Genomic DNA, 26,252 nt, shown 5'->3' on the forward strand with positions numbered 1-26,252 from the left:
GCGGGTGAGTATAGCGCGCGCGCGCGGTCGGATGGCTGGTTCGCGCGGGCACGGCGCGCGTTCGCGGGGTTCTGATGCGCGGACACCCGGCGCCGACGGTTGTAGTCGGCGACCGAAGAACGGTCTGCGGCCAGGTCGCCTTGTCCGTTGCGAGTTGGCGGAGGCCGCGGCAGCAGTGGTGGTGGTATGGCGGCGGCGGCGGCGGAGGCGATAGTGGTCGCGTAAGCGTTGGTATCCAAACTCGTCTGAAGACGGTTGTATTTTTACGCGCGATTTATATTTCGTGATATATTTCGATACCGATACGATTTGATGTCGCGGACGACACGGAAGTCGAGCTAAAATATCATTATCGGTTTTATTATTAAGTATTTATTTATTATTATTTATTTATTTATTTTTTTTTTTTTTTGGTGATATTTTCGACGGACGAGTCACGCGCCAACGACCAAACAAGAACGACACGGTCGGACTGTCGAGAGACGAATATCACAACAACAACGCACCGTCGTCCACCCCGACACGACTACAATAATTCATAATACGATCATTAGGCGCTTACGCACAATTTTGTTATTTATAAATAACGCACCGTGTGTTATTATTGTTTTTATAATAACATATTATTATTTAATAACCTCGTCGTTAGGTGTTGTTTATAATGGCGTTACGACGATCGTAATAATTATGATTGACCGTCGGCGCGGTAGTTACGTGGACACCGCATAATGAGACAATCGCTGTACGAGGCACGAGGGGATCCCGTCGCAGTTACCGTGCGAACAGAACGCGCCGCTACGCGCGGCCGCCAAGGTCGGCGGCGACCGGCACCGTTGGCGGTAAACGTGTCGAGTACGCGTGTCCGTACATCTTATTCGCGAGACGCCGAAACGACGCGCATCACCTATATTATAATAATAATATTATTACTCGGGTAATGGTAGCACGTGAGAAACTGGAAAAATTAAGTTGTAATAAACGCGCGGACGGGTCGGATAATGTGTGGGACTCGAAATACGTTAATAAATTATTTACGATTGTTGTGCAGCGCGCGAACACGTTAATTAACAATATTGTTTTATACGGTTTCCGACGTGTTTGATATAAAAGTAATTAACGAGACTAATAAGTTGCCGACGACGACGTGGGATACCTGCGAATTACGCATACGCTGCGGTAGCGTTCCCACAGGCCACAGGTACTCACACACTTCACGGACAGTAAACAATTAATGCAAACTGCGGCGCGGGAAACACGAGAAATTGAGTGAGTGGAATGAAAATTGAAAATTCGATAACAAACGGACGCACGCGCGTATTACAACAGTCGGACGCGAAGAGGACTGCAGTGTACAAACCGCGAAAATATTTAGTTATGTTTATAGGCACAGTCGATAACGTTAAAATAATGTATGGAAAACAATGTATGCAACCTGTAGCCAATAGGTGCTGCACGACGACATTGAAGTGCAGTATCGATGATTTATGGCACACAGTCGGAACTCGTGGTATTGTAATAGTATACTATATTATTACCGTTTATATTCCTATACTCGACTCGACGGGTGTTATCGGCGAAATACGACAGGGAAACGACGAATACCTAGTATGTATGTAAATTTCGAATCCGCAGCACCATATTTAACCCACCCCTCCCCCCACCCTTCTCCGCGAGCATTACACACGGTCCGTTTTACAGCTGCACAACGAAACCGCCGCACTGCCGCCGACTTTCGACGACGGTAAATAAGGCATTAATAAGGCAATGATGGATGACTACTGGTGATGAGTATCGAAATTATGTACGCTACAAAGACTAAAAAGACCAAACAAACCAGGAGTTTTACTACAGGTAATCTATTATACGTAAAAAGTATGTTGAAATTTTTATTACACACAATAATAATATATTATATGATGTAATTTATTGGTATAGCTTCATAAGATAACGTACAACAATATGTTATAAAAATATACTATTTAATGTATTTCGATTTTTGCCGCATTCACATGAATACATAATATTAAAATATTATTCGCTATTTTTGTTTTTCATTCAAAAATATGTCAGGTACTTTCTAATAATATCAATATTATAAAAATTAAAATCATATTTTATTCTAAAATAGAATGATGATCAGTTGTTTTCGCCTTATAAACATACGAGTACAACATAACAAATATCAATTATTTATATTTTAATTTTTAAGTAAGACATGCGCATATTAAAATATGAGATTCCCTGATGAATATTCTTACCTATAATTTAATAACAAGCTAATTCAAGTCAACAACATAAAATTGGTTCAGTTGAACGAAAATTTTTGATAATTTAAGACGGAAACTATACATACAATTTTGGCGTATTTTAACCTGTCTTATGTTATCCAACATACGTTTTAACTTATAAGTAATAATGTATATAAAGATCTGAATTTTCGAAGATTATAACCTATAACGTAATTGTTAAGTCAAGACTTCTGTTTCTAATTTAGCAATATTGGGGAATACAAATTCTAAGAACGTTATTTAATTCCTTACCACCTGTATAAGGGAAATAATTCATTTTTATTTTAAAAATTACTGTTGTATAATTTTTATTTTATTCTTAAGAAGTCAAAATTTTTTAGTTTTTTTTTTAATACTCTGTTGTGATTTATAAAGTGCACTATGAACAGAAGTGATGAGATGATATGATTATCTTTGGTAGATAGCTGGACAATAGCTCACCCGACGTGTGATAGCTCACTCGTTTATCGCATATTTTACGGTCACAGCTCAGAATTACAATAAGAAACAACACATATCTTAATACATTATTTACATGCATTCGACACGGCACAGAATATGAATAGGTATAGAATAATATCAATTAGAGATTTGAGCAAGGAACGTTTTTTTAAAGATGACAATGCACGCATGTGTCGTTATTTTAAGTGGTAATAATATTTATTTTGCCTAATACGTAACACCACACTGTGATCAAATAACGTAGAGTTTTTATGCAGTTACGTATATACTTTCGTTATGAACTAATAAATGAATGAACAAAAAAATAAAAAAATTACCTAGTGTCTAAATACGTATTATTACTGATGAGTTCTGTCAGTAGATTTTCGCCTCAATTAACGTGAAAAAAAAAATAAATCACATTTTAATGATTTTCAAGTATGCTGAACAATCACATTACCTTAAATAAGTAGGTTTCCCAATAAATGGAAAATTACGAATACATTGATTCTACAAAGGAAAGTTTGGGAAAATTATTTGAATTTTTCAATTAATTTATAAAATTTGACTCTAGATAAACACAATTCCTTCATTAATAAGAAAAATTCATCATAAGTTTATATCTATGATTAAAAATAATAACATTTCTTCACGTTGACTAAGTAGTTGATTTTGAAATAATTGAATTTTAAACGATTATATTAGAATTTATAATGTTAATCGAAAAACATTTTTATTGAATCCAACTGTAAATCAATTCAAAGGATAGTTGATTAAATAAATGTTAATTTAAAATAAGTCAATATAAAAAATAAATATCAAAGTTATCCGCATACATTTTTTGCTGAAATAATTAACCTATGATAAATAATAAAATAAATCACAAGACGGCAAACTTTTAATTTAAAAATACCTATAATGTGTAATTAAAATGTTAATTAAAATCAAATTACTACACGTAGTTGAAACCAATAAAAATATAATAAAACATGGGTAAATACGAGTATATTATAATACTATTATTTATTAAATACTTTATAATAGATATTTTAATTATAATATAGTTCTTACTTTTAAATATTGTATAGTATAATTTACATTTTACGACCAATTTTCTAATCAAATCTCATATAACGTTTTAAAAAAAAATGTATCTCACATTATAAAAACGAATAACGATAACTTTCTTCTATTTGTTTACAAATTTACAACTCTAACAGAAGTTATAAGAAATGCAATCTAAATTTTAAAAACAATGAATACATTTGATTAATTTGAATATGCTATAAGTTTCAAAAACTATCGATAAAATAAGCTCAACAATACTGCAAGTTCAAATTTAAATTTAATTAACCAAATATTTAGTTAAATGTATCAATTTAATAAAGGCTTTGCGTCTTAGAATAATTTACCAGAAAAATCAGGTTACTCGTTAATTCTCAGCTCTTTATTGATTTTCGATTCAAATTTCGTAATAATATATATATTTATAATATACATATTATTAATTCATGCAGTTTCAAAAAAGTAATAATAAAATTAATCGACATTACTTTTTTTAACTAATTTTTTTTTTTTATATATAAATTTACAAATTGTGTTATGTTATCATGAAAACCAATTATATAACACTCTAATTATTTAAAGACACGTGTTTAATATGCTAGAAATATATAATTTTAATATTCAAATTCTTTAAAAATGCTATTCACATCTGTAACAATAATGAATATAAAATATTGCATTTTTATTTTTCAAACACTTTTTGAGATTATTAAGTAAAATGTGTTCATAAATTAATCACGCTAGTGTTAAAATTATTAAAGTTATAATATTTTAAAAATTGAATGCCAAACATAATATGTTAATAGTATGTCATGTTCTCAAATAGTTCTTTAAAGTTTTGAAATTTAAGTCAACAATAAACTATTATGAACATATTATAAATAAAAGTAAATATAAAAATATAAATTAGATACCTTAATCGTTTCCTCTTTTCCGTTAAGCCAAACATGTTGTTATAAGAACTACTATTTGATGTTACGCCCATACGTGTTTCTTTTCCTAAAGGAAAAGAATCAGTATTTTCATGTTTCTCTTCTTCTAAAGCTTTCATTAAATCTCCATTGACGAGTTCAGTAGGCGCTTGATCAACGCCATCCTCATCACCGACAATAAAATTTACACCACCACTTGTTTCGGAACTCATCTTGTCATCGATTAAAACAGCTTCTTCAGAGTTATTGCAATCTGTGCTCTCTGCAAAAAAAAACGAATTCAGTTATTTTTTACAACCATCATAAGGTAATATAAGTAATTTTTCTTTTTTAAATGTATGTATTAAAAAAAAAAATAACCTTGCTACAAAAAAAAAAAATATAATATTTTACCATTCTTATCAACCAAAAAGTAATTAATATAATATATATTTTTCATATATTATGTAAATATTTATAGTTATTAGTTATATACATAAATTTAAAAAACTAATATATACAATAATTATAATATTACACAATTTAAATTATGTACTCATTTACTAAATAATAAATAATAACTAAAATAAATATTTCAATAGAATGATAAAATTTAAAACATAATTTAATCATATTAGTATGATGAAAACTATCTTTAAATACTTCAAATACTTCATACAAAATATATTAAACATATTTTTACACAAAAAAATTTAAATGTACTTCAAAATGTTGATTTTAATAATAATAATCCATTTCCATAATTTTCTAAAATACATTTTTTTTTTTTTTTTTTTTTTAATTTATACAATTCAAAACGTTTTTTTTAATCTTTAAACTAAATAAAATTATTTGTTTTTAAACTTTATTGATATCATTAATAATATTTAGTTGATTTCAATTATTGGAAATTTTAAAATCTAGATTATATAATATAAGTATAATATGACATAACTCATTCTTAAATTTAAATTAGCATCTTATTCAACGTATCGGTTTTTTAGGCTAATAATCATGTCAGGGTCAAAAAAATACTATGAAATTAATTAGTATTTTGGAAGGAGAGATTTAAATCAAACAACTTAATAGTTAATCGCGGATATGCGTGAAAAGAAAGTTTTGTCAATGTCATACAACTTTACTGAAATAAAAAAAAAATGTATTTAAAAATTTTAATCGTGATTTTGACATTAGTAGGAACTATATAATTAAAAAATTAATTACAATACTGATATAAATTTTATTACATAATATTGAACATTTTGTACACACTTTGTTACGTATTCAATAGTTGATAATATAAACTCGATAGATAGAAATTGGTAACTAATTATATCTTGATTATCTTACTTTACTCTTAAATATCCAATAGAAAAATTTTTCACGAATATAAATACAATATTAGTTGTATTTTATTTTGTATTAATACAACTTATACGTAATACTTACATAATAGTTAATAATTAATATCAATGTATCATTTACATATCGATAAAACACTAAAATTTTAAATTCAGTATAATATAATAATTTTCTTATTAATTTAATTAGATTTAACTAGCTGATAAGGATTTAAGAATAATCATTATTACTTAATTATAAAATACACAATTGTGTGTAGAATATCGTTTAAGATTACACTTTCATTAACAGTTCTGATAAAAAAAAAAAAAATGCATGACTAAAAAACTGCAAATCAAATAAATTAATACAAAAAATTTAATTGAAAGATTAGAAAAAAAACGCTGTTTCATTTCCAAAATCAAAAAAAAAATTGATTTGCATCATTATATAAGTCTATAATAATCAAAAATACTTAAAATAAGTTGTTTAACAATTAAATAAATATCATGTTATGTTCCTAACATTTTGAGTGTTTTATTTATATTTTAAAAATACTTACAAATTTAATAGTAATAAATTGAAAAATGTATTAATTTATTTTTCAAATGCGTTATAATTACTGTAACAATTTTAAAATTTCGAAGATGCTATTTTTTTTTAGATTACAGACTTTTAAATTACGTTGTTAGAGTATTTAGATTGTAAAAGGTAATAGAAACTATTTCATATCTAATTGATGATATAATTTTCAATAAATTTCAAAAATGTTGCCTCATACTTACATTATGGACATTAGATATATGATTTTAAATTTTAAAATATGTTTTAGGATTTTCATATTATCAAGAATATAATTATATTATACATAATAAATAATATACATATCATAATACTACTTAATTATAGATACAATACATTTGATCGGCTACTAACCCTGTTGTTAATTTTATATTCTGTTATTGTTAATCGGAGCCCACATAAAATAATTTTCTTAATTCAAGATGAAATGATTTATTAAATAAAAATCTTGAAACAAATGATAACTATTAACATGAAAATGAGCCGATCAAGCAGTGTTCTAACACACCATATAGTCAAAACCTAGTTCTAAACTCAATCGTTGTATTACGTCTGTAGGAATTTCTTTTAATTACATACTAATATTTCTATTCTTATAGAAATAAAAAAATAATTCGTCATTTTATGATATAATATATTGTATAATATATATTATATAATATTCGGACTGAAGTTTATACGATAATATTTTAATTAAATACGATACTGTTCTTAACTAACCTGCAATTTCTAGTACAAGTTCTTCTGGCACATTAATAACCGTAAACAACACTTTTAAAGTATAATATATTTTTAATAAATACTCACGCGCAATAAAGAAAACATAATATAACATTTTAAATTCAATGAACCAAATATATTTAATATATGTTCGTGAATATTTGTAACATTAATAAAGTATTTTGATTTTGAAAATTAAACTAATGATTTAATCAAATATATTCACCCTTGGCACATTGATGTACAATCGAAAGCGTTTGACCGTTTTCACATGAGTAAGCACAATAAAAAATAAAAAAGTTCAACGGTCAAAACAAAACAATTTGTTTTCACAATTATTATTATTATAAATGAGGAGTAAATTAAATATGAGTATTTAGTGAATTTAAGTAAGTTACTGAGACAAAGAGGTTAGATCTCTTATTACATTTAATGTTCTACTGCTAGGACTCGATATAGTTTAACTATACAATTTCAAGTTAATTCTTATCAAGGGGAAAAAACCTGCTATACTATTTGACCTTGGTGGGTGTCCACTACGGAAAGGTTTAACTCGTTCTACTCGAGGTGGTTAACTTTAAACTAAAGGATTTCCAGTTTATCAAACTAGTTAATCCAAACTTTTGATACTTATGATATCGGAAAATAGTAAAACAGGCATTATTGATGAAATTTAGATAATTTTAAATATTATATTGCTAAAAAAAAAATTGCATTATATTATCTTAATAAATTAAATATTATATTATTTCTATTTAATGTTAGGTACATATTGAACATAGAAGTATTTAAAACATTTAAATTAATTATCGTGATTCCGTTGATTGTAATGTAAATTAGTTTGTTTTGCAGTATAAAACTTTTTATCACACTAAAATAATAATGGATTATCAATAAACATAAATTTAATATCTATAGTTCGGTTTAAACCTTTTTTTGTTCTTTTTATAACTTTTTTTACAAACATATTATTCCTATAAATTAATAATAAATTAATATTTTGCGATTTACAAATTAAGTTTTTCATCGATTACTTAAGAACATCCACGCGTTTTGTCTCTGTCTCACACATTCTAATATTGAAGCAAATGTTGGTTTTTTCAATATTTTAATTTTTAAATGAATTTTAATCATTTTTTAACTGTAATATTTTATACTAATTTTGCTTAAAAATTAGAATATTATAAATAATTATCAAACAAACACAGATTATATTCTGTTTTTTTAGTTTTGAATAATTTCATTATTCATTTAATAACACAGAACTGGCCCTACTAAACACAAAATTTTCATATTGTACGCACTCGAACAGTGAGAACACATGCAAGCATAACGTTCTTTTAACACCCGTACGACCATATTAATCAATATTAATCCAAATATTTGTTTAAATTTCTTATTCAGAAGTTTGAACACCCAAATGGCCGAATATATTCAACACATAAGACTTGAAAAAATAATTCGGGTTTACAACCCAATACCTATACGAATACAAACACGTCACAGTAAATAATATATTAGGTACAATAAAACCGATATAGTTACTATGTAAACACTTTAGTAAAATATTTATCAAAAATCAATATTATCATGATAATGCTGTGAACTTGAGAATTTAGTAACAAACGTAGAATCATTGTAGAACCCAATGAATAAATGATAAAAAATTAATAATGAATGGTTGATAATAGTTCTACGAAATATGATTTCACGCTTGTTAAAAAATGCTAATATTACGAAAAAAAATGTATACATATACGTTTATACTATACTAAAAATTGCAAAACTAAAATTGACTTTAGATGATCATATAAGATTGACAGCGAAAGAACAAATAGTAGAGAAATTATCATATATATGTATAATATTGATAAAACTATTGAGTATTAATGTCATACAAGAAGTAAGAACTACAAATTATAATAATTACTACCGATAAACCAATGTAATATGATACATCCTGTGATTTAAATTTCGAACGTTGTAATGCTTTCTTTAAACATGCACAGCAAACATAATATAATATAACATATTATCAACACATTTAATATGTTTAATATGAGAGGTATGAGGCAACAGGAAGACGAATTTGTGGAGTACAAACACACACGATCACGCTATAGTTAACTATAGTTATTATTTAATATTATTAAATCACTCGTGAGTCTTATTATGATGATGAAAATTAAATACAGTTATTATTTTTATTTAAATAACTTTTCAACAGTTAACGTTTCAAGTACACAAAACTATTTTTTTTAATTAAATTGTATTACTTCAATTTACAAAAATTCATAAACCTACGATCATTTATGAATTAATAAGTACAAACTATAATTTTAATTTCCTAGATAAACACTACAACATAAACGTATTATAATTTTTAGTTAATTTGTTATATTTTTTAATGTTAGAGTAATTCACGAATATTTTACACGTTAACAATAATTAAATTTTAGAATTACATACGTTACCTATAGCTCAATGTTAAATTTACGGTCCGACGAATTCATTGGAGAGCTCTTTAGTTATAAGAAACACATGTAAAACTAAACAGTAGTAGGTTTAAGTTGGTAGTCACAATAAACGTTTATTTGACCTTTTGCACTTACGCACAATTATTATGCCACTATATAACTGAACCAAGGAGTGAAACCACTAATGTCGTATAACTCGTATGTAATTGAATATTTTAAACTTTTCATAGTCTATAATAATGTCCTTTAGGTTATTTTTTATTTTTAATGGATACAAAAATATAAATAAGCCAATAGATAATGCTTCGAAAGAAACAAGAAAAATGACTCAATAAAACGATTTAATGCACTAATAGACTTATAAAATATTAAAAATTGTTTTTCAATTTCTAACATAATTTTTAGGTAATAAAAACAAATAATCTTTTTTTATTAAAATTGTATAATTATGCTCGTTTTGATTTTGAGGAAAGTCGTAAATAAAACGACTAATATGAACAGGATGAATTTTATAACATAAAACGCTAATAATCTTGAAAATAATTAGCATTTTTAAAATAATGTTTTTTGCTTAACTTGACATGAAAAATTACGTTTTTAAAAAATGATTTTTTTTTATTATTTTTATCAATATCATTTTTTATTTTTTTACATGACAGCATACATTTTTAAATTAGCATTCTAAAGAATAATATTTCTATTTATAAAAACCTTTATTTAAAATAAATTAATTAATTGAAAGAATTATATATTTTTCAATATGCTCTCGATTTATAGCAGTTGATCAAGTTATATATCCGTCCTTCACAATGACTAATTTAAAAATCAAATAAATTTAAATAAATTCAACACATCAAATTTTTATTTTTTAATAATAGAATTCTCAATAAAATAATAAAATAATAATATAAAAGTTTTAACAAATATTAATTAATACATTTATAATTTTATATTTTTATACTGAATTTCGAAATTATGTTTGAATGTTTGGACTATTTTTGTATCTATATATTATATTATGGCTATTTTAGATCTTACAATTTAACAATTTTATAGTTATAAGTATATAAAATTAATTGGAGTAAACTGACTAGGATTACCCTTCAAAATATTGGTCCACTACTAAACCACGCGCCTTATTGAAAGTTTACATACTTATTAACTATTCTTTTAAAAATATATAATTTTAATGCATTGAATTAATCCGAAACACTAAAAAAGTGTAAATGCTTCAAAAAAGTAAAAATATATAATTTTTTATGATTTCAAATCACGTGAATAAAAAATTATTAATACCTCAAGTGGAAAAAATATCCTTTTCGCGTATATTACATGTACATAATAACAGTTTCGTTTTACAGACCGTTTTTCACAACCGCTTTTGTTTTGTATAGGTAAAATTAAAACTAAAAGCAAAACAAATAATATTTAATTTTACCCATTCTTATAAAATATAATCATTGACTGATTGGTTTGGTTATACTTATGGTAGGTAAATTAAAATTTTGTAAAAATGGACATAAAATAAGAATTTTTTGTAAAATATTAAAACATGAAAATTACAGTAAACCATTTAAACTTAAACAGTTTTTCTATCGAATGATATTCAAAATTAAAAAAAAAATGAATTATAAGTAAATAATACGAGGAAAGAAAATAATGTATTTATATATACCTCCGGTAATCGAAATCTATTACTCATAATTTGTCTTATTAAACATATTTGTTTCTATAAAATATATAAAAATATAACCTGATCATTTATATAATTTAAAAAACATAAAGATAAAAATAAGACAGCAGTTGTAACAATAAATAAAAAAAAAATTACACAACTTTCAACTATATAAATCGTAAGTATTCGCATAAAAAAAACAGTATATTTACACAGAAATATGATTAAATTAAGAGTTTTCTGAAGGATTAATTTTGAATATTAAAGAAAATTTTAAAAATATACGTTTATATCTAAATGTATTTTTAAATATAAAATAAAATCTTGATTCTTTGAAATTTATTTTTTGGACTAATTCAGTAGATCAAGTCACATTTCAACTATATAAGAAATAATTTGTTTTATCCAAATAAAATATAAAATCATTAACTTTTATAATCAATAAAATAAAATATAAATAAATTCTTAATACATTGCTTTGTTAATACATTCCTTCATTGTTTAAACTTTAAAAAAAAAATGTCGAAAAAAACGAATATAAATAATTTATATAAGAATAAATTTAATTTACATAAAACATTTTTATTTATTTATGTATTCATAATGTATTTTAGAGTTTAAAGAGTAAAGATTTAATATTATCTTGAATCATGTAGGCATACAATGCTAAACAATAAAAATATATTAAAATTACTAATATCATTAAGTGTATATATACATATATATATAGATATAGATATAGATATATATAGTAATATATATACTCAATGCTAATATTCAGTAATACATTAGAATCAAAACATTCTACGTCATTTATTCACTATTCAACAATATGAAATATAGATAAACTTTGATTAACCATAACTATTACGTAAAATTAAGGTAAGAAATAGATTTTATATGTTAAAGTAACGTATATTTTTTTCATCTTAAATCACGATAAACTATAACCTACTACCTAAAAACTTGTTATGTATATAATAATTTGGTATACTATTATAAGCACTAGTAATAACATGCATTTGTATTCAATCATTTAGCATTATAGTTAAGACAATTTTTGTTAAAATTTTCTTTAGATTAATCAATACGTATACATAAATCAATTTTAAAAATGTTGATACAGATTAATAAATTATTCATTAGAAGATTTGAAAAGATTTTTATCTAAAATGCATATATATATAATATATATAATATATATTATTACACATATTAAATTATTACAAATAATACAAGAATTGAATAACTTCAAATAATATACTCGAACTAATTAAATTAAAACTAAATTTATAATATTTCTATGTTAAAATGAACTCTTAAACAAATATATTTATCAACAATTGATGACATTTAAGATTTAATTAAATTAAAGATTTCTTAAGTACCTTTTAAATAGCAGAGAATTATATTGGTTATTAGTTTATTACTTATTACTCATTAGTCATTAGTCATTACATTACATGAATGTCAATATCATTATTTATTTCGATTGAATTATAATTTATTAAAGTAACAAATTTACTCAAATATAGGTAACTTAAAAATAAATAAATATTATCTATATAATAGCTAGGGCTATGCAAATAAATAAATTTGATACATGGTTACTAGACACATCACGAATTTCATCATCCATAATTTATGTTTTAATATTAAAATTAGTATTAATTAATTTAGTATTGTACATAATCTTTAAATTTCAAAAATGACACAGCACAATGTAATAAAAACTACTTATAATTTGGAGTAAAATTTTTGTCTTAATAAATAAAATACAAATTTACTAAAAGAACAACTAAAAATTTAACAAAAATTTTATCATTTCATTCAAAACTTAAAACAATGTGGTGACGTAGTAATCTATTGCTTTTTTTTTTATCCTAAATATTATATTCTCAAAATTCATCAAAAAATTAATTTATTAATTAATCTCAAATAATTTTTTTTTATGAATATAAGATACTTTGAAAGTTTGATTCAATAGTCTATAACTAAGGCAAAATTATTTCTTTTTTTTCACATTTAAAATACTCAAAAAGATTTTTACCAAAAAATATGCATGTATTGATTATCATTATATACCAATATTATAATACAATATTAATCTTAATACGTCGAAATTGCACTAAAATAAAACTAGATATTACCGTAATATTTTAAAGCAAGATAAGTATAACAACATTATAGATAGATATTTGAAATTATGTTAAAACAATGTGAATAGTTTATATTCTAGATTCTCACTTTTTTAGTGAAGAAATGAATAAATTGATTTTATAATAATGAGTGTAATTTCAATTTTTTATTTTTAAGATTATTATTACTTTTTGGAGCAGTAAAAATCCTTAAAATTTCAATTTCAATAGTGGTTATGATAGTGAATCTAATTGAGACTTAAGGAAGAAGATCGAAATTTAACAAATACATATAGTTATTTTCTTAATAACGGAAAAACAATTTTAAACAATAGAGAAACGGAAATTTCAACAATAAATTTATTTTTTTATTTTGTTAAAATTCAAAAAACGAATAACCATACATAATTTTTATCCAATGCTTAAATTAACATTTTCTGCACATGGCATAATTTCAAAATATTATGTTGATTCTATTTGATCTATTAAATCTAAATAAACATTTGAAATGTTCGATGTTTTTTTTTAGTTTTTTCTTTAATTATTGATAAAACATGTTTTATTCGTTCAAAAAGTTTGACAGCTTGATGCAAGGTGTTTCACAAGTAAATTTTTTTAGTATAAACACAATCGTGTTTTTAAGATATTAAAAGGTTTTGAAGCTCAAAATAGGACGAAATTAGATATCTCTTCGAATAAGCATTTAATTTAATTTTAATCATTGTGTTGTAATTCAAAAATATATTTCATAAGACATACAACTTTTATGTATATATTATTATATTTTACTTACACAGTGACATTTTCAAAACATATAAATTAATTTTAAGCGTATTTATACCACGGCCCTAACTACACTGTTTTATAGTAAAACAAATGGTATTGACTCAAAAATTAGAAATAACAATGAATTATAAAAATATATTTTATTATATGATTATTATTATTTTAATAATAATAAAATAAATTACTTTAAACAATATCATAAAATACTTAGTAATATAGACTGCTAGATCGTTTTCGCTCAGAATTGTTTTTCGTATACAAATTTAAAATATAAATTACATTCACTTACTCCATGAAGAGTTATCACAGAATGATTATCTATTTTCTTCTTATTTTAATATTGAAATAGTTTATACAAAATTAAAATCAATATGAAAAATGCTTTTATTTTAGCATATTGATATATTTTGTTACTTATTAAAATAACATATATATATATGTTATATATATATATGTGTGTAACAGTATGCTTCTAAATTAATATAAAATAAATTACACGTAAAACGAAAGCATCGTATATACAAATACACATTGTTTTATTTAAATACATATTAATATGTTAATCTTTCTTCAATACCATTTGCAGTAATTTTAGATATTGAGTTAAACATAATCTATATCTCCGAAAATATCAACAGTGTACTATCAAGTTTACTTATAGTTAAAGCAAAGTTCAAAATTTATCACTAAGTACACATTACAAAAATTAATTTGTTATTTTAGTTAATGGATTTTAATAACAAAATTTATCGTTTCACATAAATTATAAATTATATACGAGTTATTAAATAATGTAATTTGCTTAATTCCTATCCATTAAAAGCTTAAACGAATAATTTAAGTATACAGTACAATGAAACATGCACAATTTTTTATTCAAGAAATTATTATATATAAAATTGTAGTATACAAAAAAACATAGTTTAATATGGAACACTATACACTATACAAAATAAAGAACAACGATGAAAATAAATTTTGGTCAGAGAAAAATAATAATAATATTTCAATGTATAGATTATTGACTAATAGTAACTAGGTATTTTTTAAAACTTAATTACTTACGCATATTTTATAATAACTATATAGTATAACGTTTATATTGATAAATGTAGAATAATAATTTTATCAAAATCAAAATCAAAACTAAAAATTGTATTCGTAGTATTTTATATATTTATACATAAATATACGTAATAAAGTTAATTAAATAGTACTATAATGTAGTATTTCTTTAAATATAAAACGTAATAAAAACCTTTAAAGTTATTCTTTTTTTATTAAAATAGTTTGTATTCATATTAAGTTCAATTCTTCAGAAAATTGTACTTATAATCAAGAGAATTAATAAAAGCAAAAACATCAATTTTACAAAATAAAATCGAATTTTTTAATTTCTATTTACAAAGGTATTTCTTTGAAATAAATACTTAAATAAATATCTTATTACAATTTTGTTTAATTATATAAAGGAATACCATAAAACTGATTAATTTGGTTGCATTTGATACTATGATTACTAAAAATTATAAAATTATAATACAATAAATCATGTTATATTAGATATAATTAAAGTAGTATTATTTATTATATTTTAATAGTTTATATAATATTTATACTACAATATAATATAATTTATAACGGTGTTTTTTAATTTAAAAATATTAATAGTACTTATATATACTATCAAAAAACTTCGATTTTAAAATACCAACCAAAAAGTCTAAATTCAATTAATAAAATATAATTTAGTGTATAATAAATTTGTATCTTACCCATTTTAAAGGAAATAAAATCTTGTTGATATACTAACTAGCATCACTTATAATAAAAAACACAGCAAAAATACCTTAGAGCTTCGGAGCAAACTTATGTTTCTATATGAAAGGTCAGAAGAATAATAAATGATAAATCATTGGCTTTATCGTGAAACTTGTAGAGGTCGTAAAGAAGGGAATCAAAGTCACCCGATTTATCAGTTATGAACAGCAAATGGATGAAGTTTTTCGTTTTTTATGACCTTAAAATTAAAACCTTTGGTTGCGTTTAATAACCAATAATAATACTCATTATTTTATATCTATTTTTAAATATAAAATAAACGATATAATACAAATCATTGTTTTTGTATTACACATTCATTTAAAAAATGCTTGTCACATAAAATGTATAAAGTCTAACATAATTATAATAGGTGTTTTTTAAAAAAATTGAGCAGTTTAATAAATTTTATATAATATTAAATATTGTGAATAAGTTATTATTTTTAAATACATATTTAAGTATTCCTATAAAAAGTATTAAAATGATAACTTGCAAATTTGAAAAAAAAATCAAACATGATACATAATTCAAGTGTTTAGTACTCGATTTTTACTCAAGATTGTCGTCTTATTTTTATAAATTTGATTCAGAATAATTATATTATTCAACTTAAATAAATATTTCTATTCAATGAAAAAAATAATGTTAAGTATAACTCGGTTTACTAAAATATATAAAATACTATTAATAATAACTAATAACTATTTAAAAATATAACATTATTCTTAAAAATAATTAACTTAAGATTTCTAACACAATTTATTAAATAGGTATAGTAGTAAATATATGAAAAAACTTTTATCATAATATGGAGACTCAATATTTTAAGCTACCGATAATTAAAGCCAACATGGTGAAAAATAAAATTTAATAAAACGGAATTATTGTAAAAACCAACATACGAATACAAATAATGTTTTTATCATCAAGTTTTATAATAAATTAATTCATTCTAATATTAAAGCTAATGAAGCTAAATATAAACTGCTGAACGTAAATTTGCTATATGGCGCATATTATATAAGGCAAGTCAACAAATACGGATTTAGCGTCCACTTGAAACTATTAGGTAATTAAAAAATAATTATTAATACTGTAATTAATTATTTATTTTCGAGTATTAAAAATTAAAATTAAAAAAATTAATTTTAGATAAAGTTTTACTTCACCAGAATACTTATAAAAATGTAATGTTTTTTTTTTTTTTTTTAATTTTGTATGGTTTATGAAAATAAAACCACATACTTAAAAAATGCTTTAAGTAACATTGTAGCTTATATACATTAAAAAATTATTTTTTAACATTTTAAAATACTTACTATCAATACTAAAATAAATGTGCGATAAAAATAGCTTAGCTTTTATAAAATTTACACCTGTTATAAATAATATATAATTGATGTCAATTAGTTCATAATTTTTCAATCTGTGTATATTTGAAATTTGCAATATTGAAACCATATCAAAACAACATTTTTTAGTACTTTTAATTTAACTCATAAAGTAAAATAAAAATTAATTTTATAAAAACATTTGTTATCTTTTTTTGAAATATTTCTAAAAAACAAACAACGTACGACTGAAAAGTTTCCCATTTCATTGAATAGGTCACTGAATGTGTTAAATTTAAATTCAATGATAAATCAATATATACAAGATACAATTCTAAACGGAGACTGTCCATTAATCTATATATTGTATATTATATATCTGAAGATATTTTATTATTATATATTAAATCGCTATTAGTAAAATGATAGATTAAACTAACTTTTTCAAAAACAATTCTTATATATTATACAATATATTTTTTTATAATATTACTAGCTGTTTAAAGATTATAAGTCAATATAATGACATAACATAGAATAATGTAAACATGAGTAAATTTGTGGTACAAATAACTGCATTACATCCTGTGCCCAGTTAATTAATAATTTTTATGTGTCAAAATTTAAATAATTAAATGGATTAAACAGTATGAAAATTTATAACTTCTATATTTTGTAGTCAAAACATTATTAGTTTCCTAATATTTGACACATTAAATACAAATTTCAATTTAACTTTAGAAAAATGCAATCTGTGAATATAATTATGTGAATTGTATATATTATATAAATGTTTCATTATTTCATTTTATAACATTCCTATAAATTAATATAATGATTTAAAAAATAATAAAGATAAATTTCAAGTAAAATAAACATTATCAAACCTAACTTTTATATTTATGACTAAATACATATTTAACACAATCAAAAGGAATATGTATTATTATAAATAATATTTCAGTTTATTATTTATTTTATTAATTATAAAAGTTAAAATAATATTAAAATTGTATTTATACTTGATAATAAAATAAACAAAAAAAACATCAATGAACTTTAAAATATAATATTTAATAATTAATATAAGTAATATACTTAATAATAATAATAATAACTCATAATTATTGAGCATTAAAATTAATTTTAATTTAAATGCTAACAGTAAATGTTAAATATTTTTTTTCATGATTAATATTTTGTGATATAATTTTTTTTATATTTAAGCAAATTTTTTGGTTATATTTTAATAAAATTTGTAAATAGTTAAATTACTAATTTATTAATATTAATTAATATTAAACTTAAAAATGAATAAAAACAAATAGCAAATTTTTTCTGACATTTCAATTAGTGTTAATCTTTCTAAATAAAACCTATTTTGTCATGTTTTGTTAACATCTATAAATCAGATCACTATATGTACATTTAAATAATAAATAGTTTAAATTAATTGAAAAATTAGCTAAGATAATTCCCAAAAAACTTCCTCGATTTTCTACTTTGAACGTAACATTAAAAAAATAAAACAAATATTTAATATAAAATAATATTAATTTTGAATTCAATAAAAATAAAAATAAATTATAGTAGGTACTTTAAGCAAAAAAAAAATTATAAAACTCGCTCAACTATATGTAGGTGTTGAGTACCTTGACAATGCATACTTGAATAGTTCACTGTAATAGGTATCTTTAATTTAAATACAATAATAAATCATAAAGCACATATGCAGTTGAAACAAATTCCACATTATGTCTTGGAAAAATGTCATGGTAATAATTTTATAATATAAAAATATTACAATTAAAATATTATAGAATATTTAAAATAATATAAATATTAACATATAATATACGTATCGAAATATTTAAGACTACAATTTGACCAAAGTACATAGTGGTAGACTACAAATATGCATTAATAAATAGAGCTAAATTTATTTTACAATTTTCTATCAATAGAAATTAAAGGTTGTTTTTTTTCTATTTTATCTATCTATATTCAGGTATAATAAAATAGTTAAATATTTTCATATTATAATGCAACTGCAGAAAATTGTTAAAATTAGGTATTTAAATTATTAAGATCATTATTTGTTAGTAATCATTAGGATAATTAATAATAATTAAAAGGAGTTCAATGATTCCTTTTTATTTATGATTGGTGGAATAATATCAAATTATTATAGATTAGATAACTGATTTAAGTCAATAGCAACCAAATTATGAAGTAGGTAATAGACTTATGTGTATTTAAAATATAAGATTATTGGGAAACATGTGACGGTGATAGACGTTTTTAATTGTTTTATTTACTTGTTTGCTAATAGACTCCAAATTCATATTAAAATTTTTTATTTAATTTACAATTCATGGTAACAAGTGGAACTTTAAAAATGATAAATAGAAAATAAATATCAATTGCCTTACATTCAGTATTAATAAATTTTCAACTACCCATAATTTAATTCTCACAATACAATTCTAAAAATACTAATATATAATACATATCCAGTATTCAAATTTTTAATTATTACAAGAGAGAAAAAATACAAACATTTAAAAAAGGATATATTAGACTAAGTAATATAAAAAGAAATAAAAAATATGTAATTTATTTATTTTATAGTTATAATAAAATATCTATATAAAATATAAAATTTGTATTTTATTAATCATACATTTTAGCTATCAACTTTAGTTATACCTTTAATAAGAACTATAAACCGTGGTTATACAATATTACACATCAACTAAAAAGAATAATAGTTTAATATTTTTTTTACTATTGATAATTAGTGAGGAGAAAAATGGCAAATTTAAAATAGATAGATAAAAATTCTTATAATTGTTTAAAATATAATTTCAACATGGCTTATTTGTATTACACTAATCTTTTATTGTACTAAAGATATACCTAATAACATAATATATAGTTTACCAAACAATTATTGATATCATAAGTTTTTAACTAAAGTTATACCGGAAATAAATTAACAATAATTTTATAATTACAAGCTATTATCAACTATTTATGAGATTTATAATATAAATTATAGAAGATTTAGAATAACTAAGTTTTCAAGTATCATTTATGGTATACATTTTTTTATATATAAATGTATATCTATTGTCTACCTATAAAAAGGAAACAGGTAGTACATATACTGCTACAAATTAAAAATTAATTCAAATAATGTTAATAAATAATTTATTATTGTACTTAAAAAGGCATTAAATAACCTAGAAATAAATCTAACCATTATTACTTAAATGATCTTTTTTGTTTGTAAATACCATCAATACAAAGAGTAGCAATTAAATAACTGTACTGTTACTAGAAAACGTTTTATTAATAATTAATTAGGTACATTAGAAAGTTAATCGCTTTCAATATACTCTTCTTGCCGATTTCTATAATACTATAAATTTTCCACAAATCAAAGCAGTGTTGAAAACCTACTTCTGTCAACTTGTTGAAAACTTTTGTCACATTTGCTTTCAATGCTATCACATTATCAAATCATGTTCCTTTTAGCTCAAATTTGACTTGGTGGAATAAAAAAATCAGACAAAACTAGTTCAGATGAGTAGAGTGAGTTATTCAACAGAGTTATGATGTATTAAATGTTTTTTCCTCAATCTCTTTTACTCTGAAGTAAGCAATTTTGGCATCATTTTAATACAAACTTTATGCATGTTAGATGATTCATGCAAAATCTGACAGATACTTTTTTTGTTAATTCCTAAAATTTCAGCAAGAGCTCGAATACTCAGACAACGATTTATACAGATCAATTCAATTCATCAATTTTCTGGATGTCGTCCATTTTTTAAATCATCCATGGCTGTTTTCAGTCATTTCATGGCCCTCTTTAAACTTTTTAAGCCATTAAAATATTTGTGAGTGGGAAAAACATTAATTTCCATACATACCCTTTTTTTAACATAACTTGAGTTTCTATATCAGTTTTCCCCCGTCTTACAAGAAACTTAAGGTTAACTCATTACTCCGTTTGAACACTGCATTTTTTTAACGAGACACTTGCACAAAGATATAATCAAATGATTACTTTAGCAAAGATGATTGACGTTCAACGTTTTCATAGAGCTCAGGATGGAACAAACATCAATAGACACAGACATTCAAATTTGTTTTGGCGCGCTCGCTATTTGTCTATAGCATCACTAGTGCAGTTATTTAATTTACATACTTTGTATATTAATTAATTTATCTACTAAACACTGAATATTGTTTAAAACTACTTAAATTAGACCTATCTGAAAATCTAGGAATAGAATTAATTTAATAAAAAAAAATATAGAACTGGATTAAAACTAAATACTTTGCCCAATCTCTTTGAGAAACTTATTAAATTTCAACTGTTAGTTGTTTTAAGAGAGTTATTATACAAAGCAAAGATTCTGACAATCTATGTATATTAACATTAACCTAACGATATTTATGATATACCTTTATATCTTACCATAAATTGCACATATATAATAGATTCCATATCAAATTTATATCAATTAGATGTGATCTACACTTATTTAAAAAAAAAAGCTTTTGATATAAATCTAAATTAGGCAAAATTGAGATAAATGAACCATTGTTATCTTCATATATCTCAAGATAATCCCAATACATTAAAATAGGTAGCTCTTTATCTTAAGAATTCAAAATAACTTCACGAGTACAGATTAAATACCTGTTCCTTTTACTATTCCTTCTGTTTATCAATAACTTTAACAATATACTTAAATTTTCTAAATTTCTTTCATTTACCAACAATCAAAACTATTTTAAAAGTGCGAGATTTGAACAAAGCTAATCTATTACAAGCAGGCTTTATGAAATTTGTAAACAACAAATAGTCATACTTTAAATGCTCCTTTATAACATAACATTTAATCATAAAAGATGCTCAATAATATTTAATTAAGAATTGATAAAACACTTATCAAACATGTTTCTAAAATTCATAATCAAGAAGTAGTTTTTTCCTCAAATCTTTCATTTAACTCTCATATTAATAATATTTACGGAAATGTTTTAAAAATATTAAAAATAATAAGTTTGTAGCAAATCTAAATATGGTATCTTTTTCAAAATACTGTAACATACTAGCGTTTAGATTGATAATTTGGAACCCTAGTAGCTTGGTAAAACAACTAGACAAACTTCAAGGAATTTTTAATTTTGTTGTGCTTAAATTAAACATTTATTAAAAACCAATTAATCATAGATGTCTCAAACAATTAAATTTAACACAGAGGGCGATAACTAGTCTGCCACTTATCAAGAATCATACCTCAGAGAGTAAATAAATGGACCACTAAAAACATTTTACTTTGATGCTTTTTTTTTTAAATTTTTTTCTCTGTGTAGATCCAATATAACTTGGTAAAAAAAACCCTAGTTAAGTACCTCTAAAATCAAAGTAGTGTTTAATTCCAAATGAACGGATGGTACAATAGATCGCCCTAAGTCCCAAGTTATTTAGATTAATACAATTAACATAACCATTTAAAAGTATATTATTTAAAAAAGTTATAAACATATTTTGAATTGTAAATTTAAAACTTAGGTAAGTGATACATACTTCATCACGGTCCCAACACAAGTAAACCTTTAATTTATAATTTTAGACAGTGTCAAACTGAAGCTAAACATTATACAAATTGCTAATGATTCAACCTAAACTCAAAGCCCCAACCAAGTAAAAACACGAAACGAAATTGATTGTAAAATTGCGTTAATAATAATTATAATGAAAGTCGAAACTGTACAATATAAATTATAAGTACCAACCTGTGTGATCGTGTTCTTGCTCTTGACTCGTGTAAACACGGTACGGTTTACAATATTTGCAGGTACTACGAAAACGAAAAAATCTAACGTTTTACATGTCGTTTACTGCGATAATAACAAACTACATTTGATGAACGGACGATGATGATGAGAGAATAAGCGTCTTTTCTTAACCGACGGCACGGAATAAAATCAACAATTTAATCATAGTAAAAAAAAAAATAAATAAAAAAAAAACCAAAACATTAACTAGACAACATTTCTACGGGAGATACGAATGGTCAAACATTTAAACAACAAAAATAATATGATGTGTTTAAAATACAGTAATAATAATACAACAGAAGTCGAATAATAATTTTCTACACACGAAAAGTTCATAACCTCTAATCAATCAGTGGCGGTGGCGGCGGCGACGGCTCTCCACTACAACGCAGCAAATTGTGATAACTAATGAAAATGATAAGACGCGAAACCGTCAGCTGCCCGCCGAACGGTGGTTGGCCGGGTCCAACGGTCGCCTATAATTATTGTCGGCGGCGCGGCGGCGGCGGCTGGAATTCATCGTCGCCGGACGATCCTGATCGCCGCGACGGCGAAGATGTCTAGTGGAATGCGCGCGCAACCGCCATGCAAGGACGTCGACACGATAAATGGCCCACAAAACGAGCAAAATTACGTGGAATCATGACGTCTTTCAACGAATGCGAGTTACGAGTGTTACGACTGTACGACGATTACACATTATTATAATTAACGTCGAGAGTCGTATTACTGCTTCGAGTGTGCAATGTGCAATAATACTAAAACAAACTACGCCGCAAATACGAATTGAACACATTTTATCATACTGAACAATATAATAATTGTTTTTATTATTATTGCGTTATACCCAATCTTCAATTTAATAGCGTTTGATATAGATTACAATTTATAGCTGGTATAAGAGCTGATATAGTTGATATCTATTCATTATAAATAATAATAATATTATTAAAAACTGATTTTGTCCTCTACATATTCATAAATACAATTTCAAATCTTCAGGCGGAGAAGAGAGTTTGAATTCAGATCGATTTTGATAATATTTGTCATTGACAAGTAACAAGGACTAAACAAATGTCTCACTCCGCTCCAGTTATTACAATTTGACAGACATCACTAAATTTTATTTGTAGGTTTTTGTTGCTACATTTATGATACAGGTACAAAAAAAAAATATATATATATATATATATATTAAGATACATATTATACAAGAAATATACTCGACAACTAAAACATAATTACAAGAATTAACCTAACGAAATAATATTAATGTTGCTATATTAGAAATTACTATGAAAACTATAGTGTTTAGCGATTAACCAAAGAAATACCATAATAAAATTTTATTATTATTTAGGTTTCTGAAAAAATATTTAATCTTTCTATAATATCTATTAGCATTATATTATTTATATTATATCTATCCTTTTAAACATGTACTTCACAGCTCACGTCTTCACATAACTAGCTAAATTTGTAAAAATTAGTATGCTGACCGGTGTCTACATCTTATGATAAGCATAATAATACGTAGGTAATAATATGTATTGGTAGACAAAATACGTTCGTCCGTCATCGCAAAAAAATGAACATATATAATATATACCTACTTATTATGTATTAAAATATAATATCTAATTGTTTTCCTTATTACTACATAATAGTTTGTCCAGCTAATTTTATTTTTACATTTATTTTAATTTCTTTATGATCTATTTTTCATCCGACTTCTAAAATCGCTAGAAGTTTGAGTCCTGAAACCGGCATACGTATTTCATATTTGCACATAATATGCACCTATAAAGCTGATAAAGCTATATAAAGCGGTTTTCGTACCTTCGAAGGTATACAATAGCAGGTCATTTATTCATTTTTACTGACTCATGTAGGTACATAAATATAGTTCAAATGCGATATTGTTCATTTATAGCTGATATATAAATTATAGTTCAAAATATTAAATAATTATACTTTACTACAATGCTACTATTTCTACCTAACTTATGATTAAATCTATGTACAATTTCAATTCATGTTAAAGCTATATTAATAAGCAATAAAATAACTATAACAAGAATACAAAATGTGCCTTTATGCCTTATGGCTGTGTAACGTGGCTGGGGAACCTAGTTACTATATTAGTTATCCAGGGAAGGTTTTCTGGTCCTTACGGATAAATTTTCCGTAGCTGGGGGGTTAGAACACGGTATGTGGGATCTTATCAATAAATAAAACACGTTTGGTTTATAAATCTCTGTTCAAAATATATTTTTGGTTTGTACTTAACAAAATGTAGATGGTGGTAAACAATCCCAGTGTTGGTGAGTTCATGTTTTTTGGTGAGTTCGTGTTTATTGCTGGTCAGTCTCGAACTGCCCTTTCGATAAACGGTGCGTATTGGCCACAGGCCTCACAATCATTAACAATGTTTATCTCAGCATAAATATCCCACTATTGCCTACTACGGAATTGACACATACATAGGTGTCATGTAACAATAATATATATTATTGTTACAGCTGTATCGCTCCTTAGATATTATATTTACCGATACTGTTCGTTGACGGCAAATCATTGTAGTATTGCAACATAACAATAATACAAAAATACGAGTATTTATTATCGTAAAGTAATAAAGAATTATTTTTCTAATACGATTATATTATAATTATTATTTTTTTTAATAACTATGCACCTATTATTATTGCAATTCAAACAATGTACAATGGCACCAAAGACGAATTATACTAATTTAACACTATATTACCCAAACATATTTAACTGAACTTATTCGTATTATTCTAATTA

The 26,252-nt window shown here is 24.1% G+C and overlaps 1 protein-coding gene across 5 annotated transcripts in view; it reads right to left on the reverse strand.

The window, feature by feature from the left end:
• Nucleotides 1-23,706, reverse strand: part of LOC112595361 (acetyl-CoA carboxylase) — a 49,770-nt gene extending 26,064 nt beyond the window's left edge. Inside the window, exons 1-2 of one of the 5 annotated variants that reach the window (XM_025340519.1) lie at nucleotides 7,349-7,466; nucleotides 4,709-4,988 (exon numbers count right to left, since the gene is read on the reverse strand). In XM_025340519.1, the coding sequence (XP_025196304.1) occupies nucleotides 4,709-4,988; nucleotides 7,349-7,463 (395 nt within the window). In that variant the 5' untranslated portion in view covers nucleotides 7,464-7,466. Of the gene's footprint in view, nucleotides 1-4,708; nucleotides 4,989-7,348; nucleotides 7,467-7,574; nucleotides 7,670-9,822; nucleotides 9,878-16,199; nucleotides 16,326-23,396 lie in introns of those variants that run through there. The other 4 variants (XM_025340522.1, XM_025340520.1, XM_025340523.1 and 1 more) reach the window with 4 other exon arrangements.
• Between the last annotated feature and the right edge of the window lie 2,546 nt (nucleotides 23,707-26,252).

The sequence above is a fragment of the Melanaphis sacchari genome, unplaced genomic scaffold, assembly GCF_002803265.2.
Source record: "Melanaphis sacchari strain LSU unplaced genomic scaffold, SCAv2.0 Contig26_pilon_pilon, whole genome shotgun sequence".
Classification (NCBI taxonomy): Eukaryota; Metazoa; Arthropoda; class Insecta; order Hemiptera; family Aphididae; genus Melanaphis; species Melanaphis sacchari.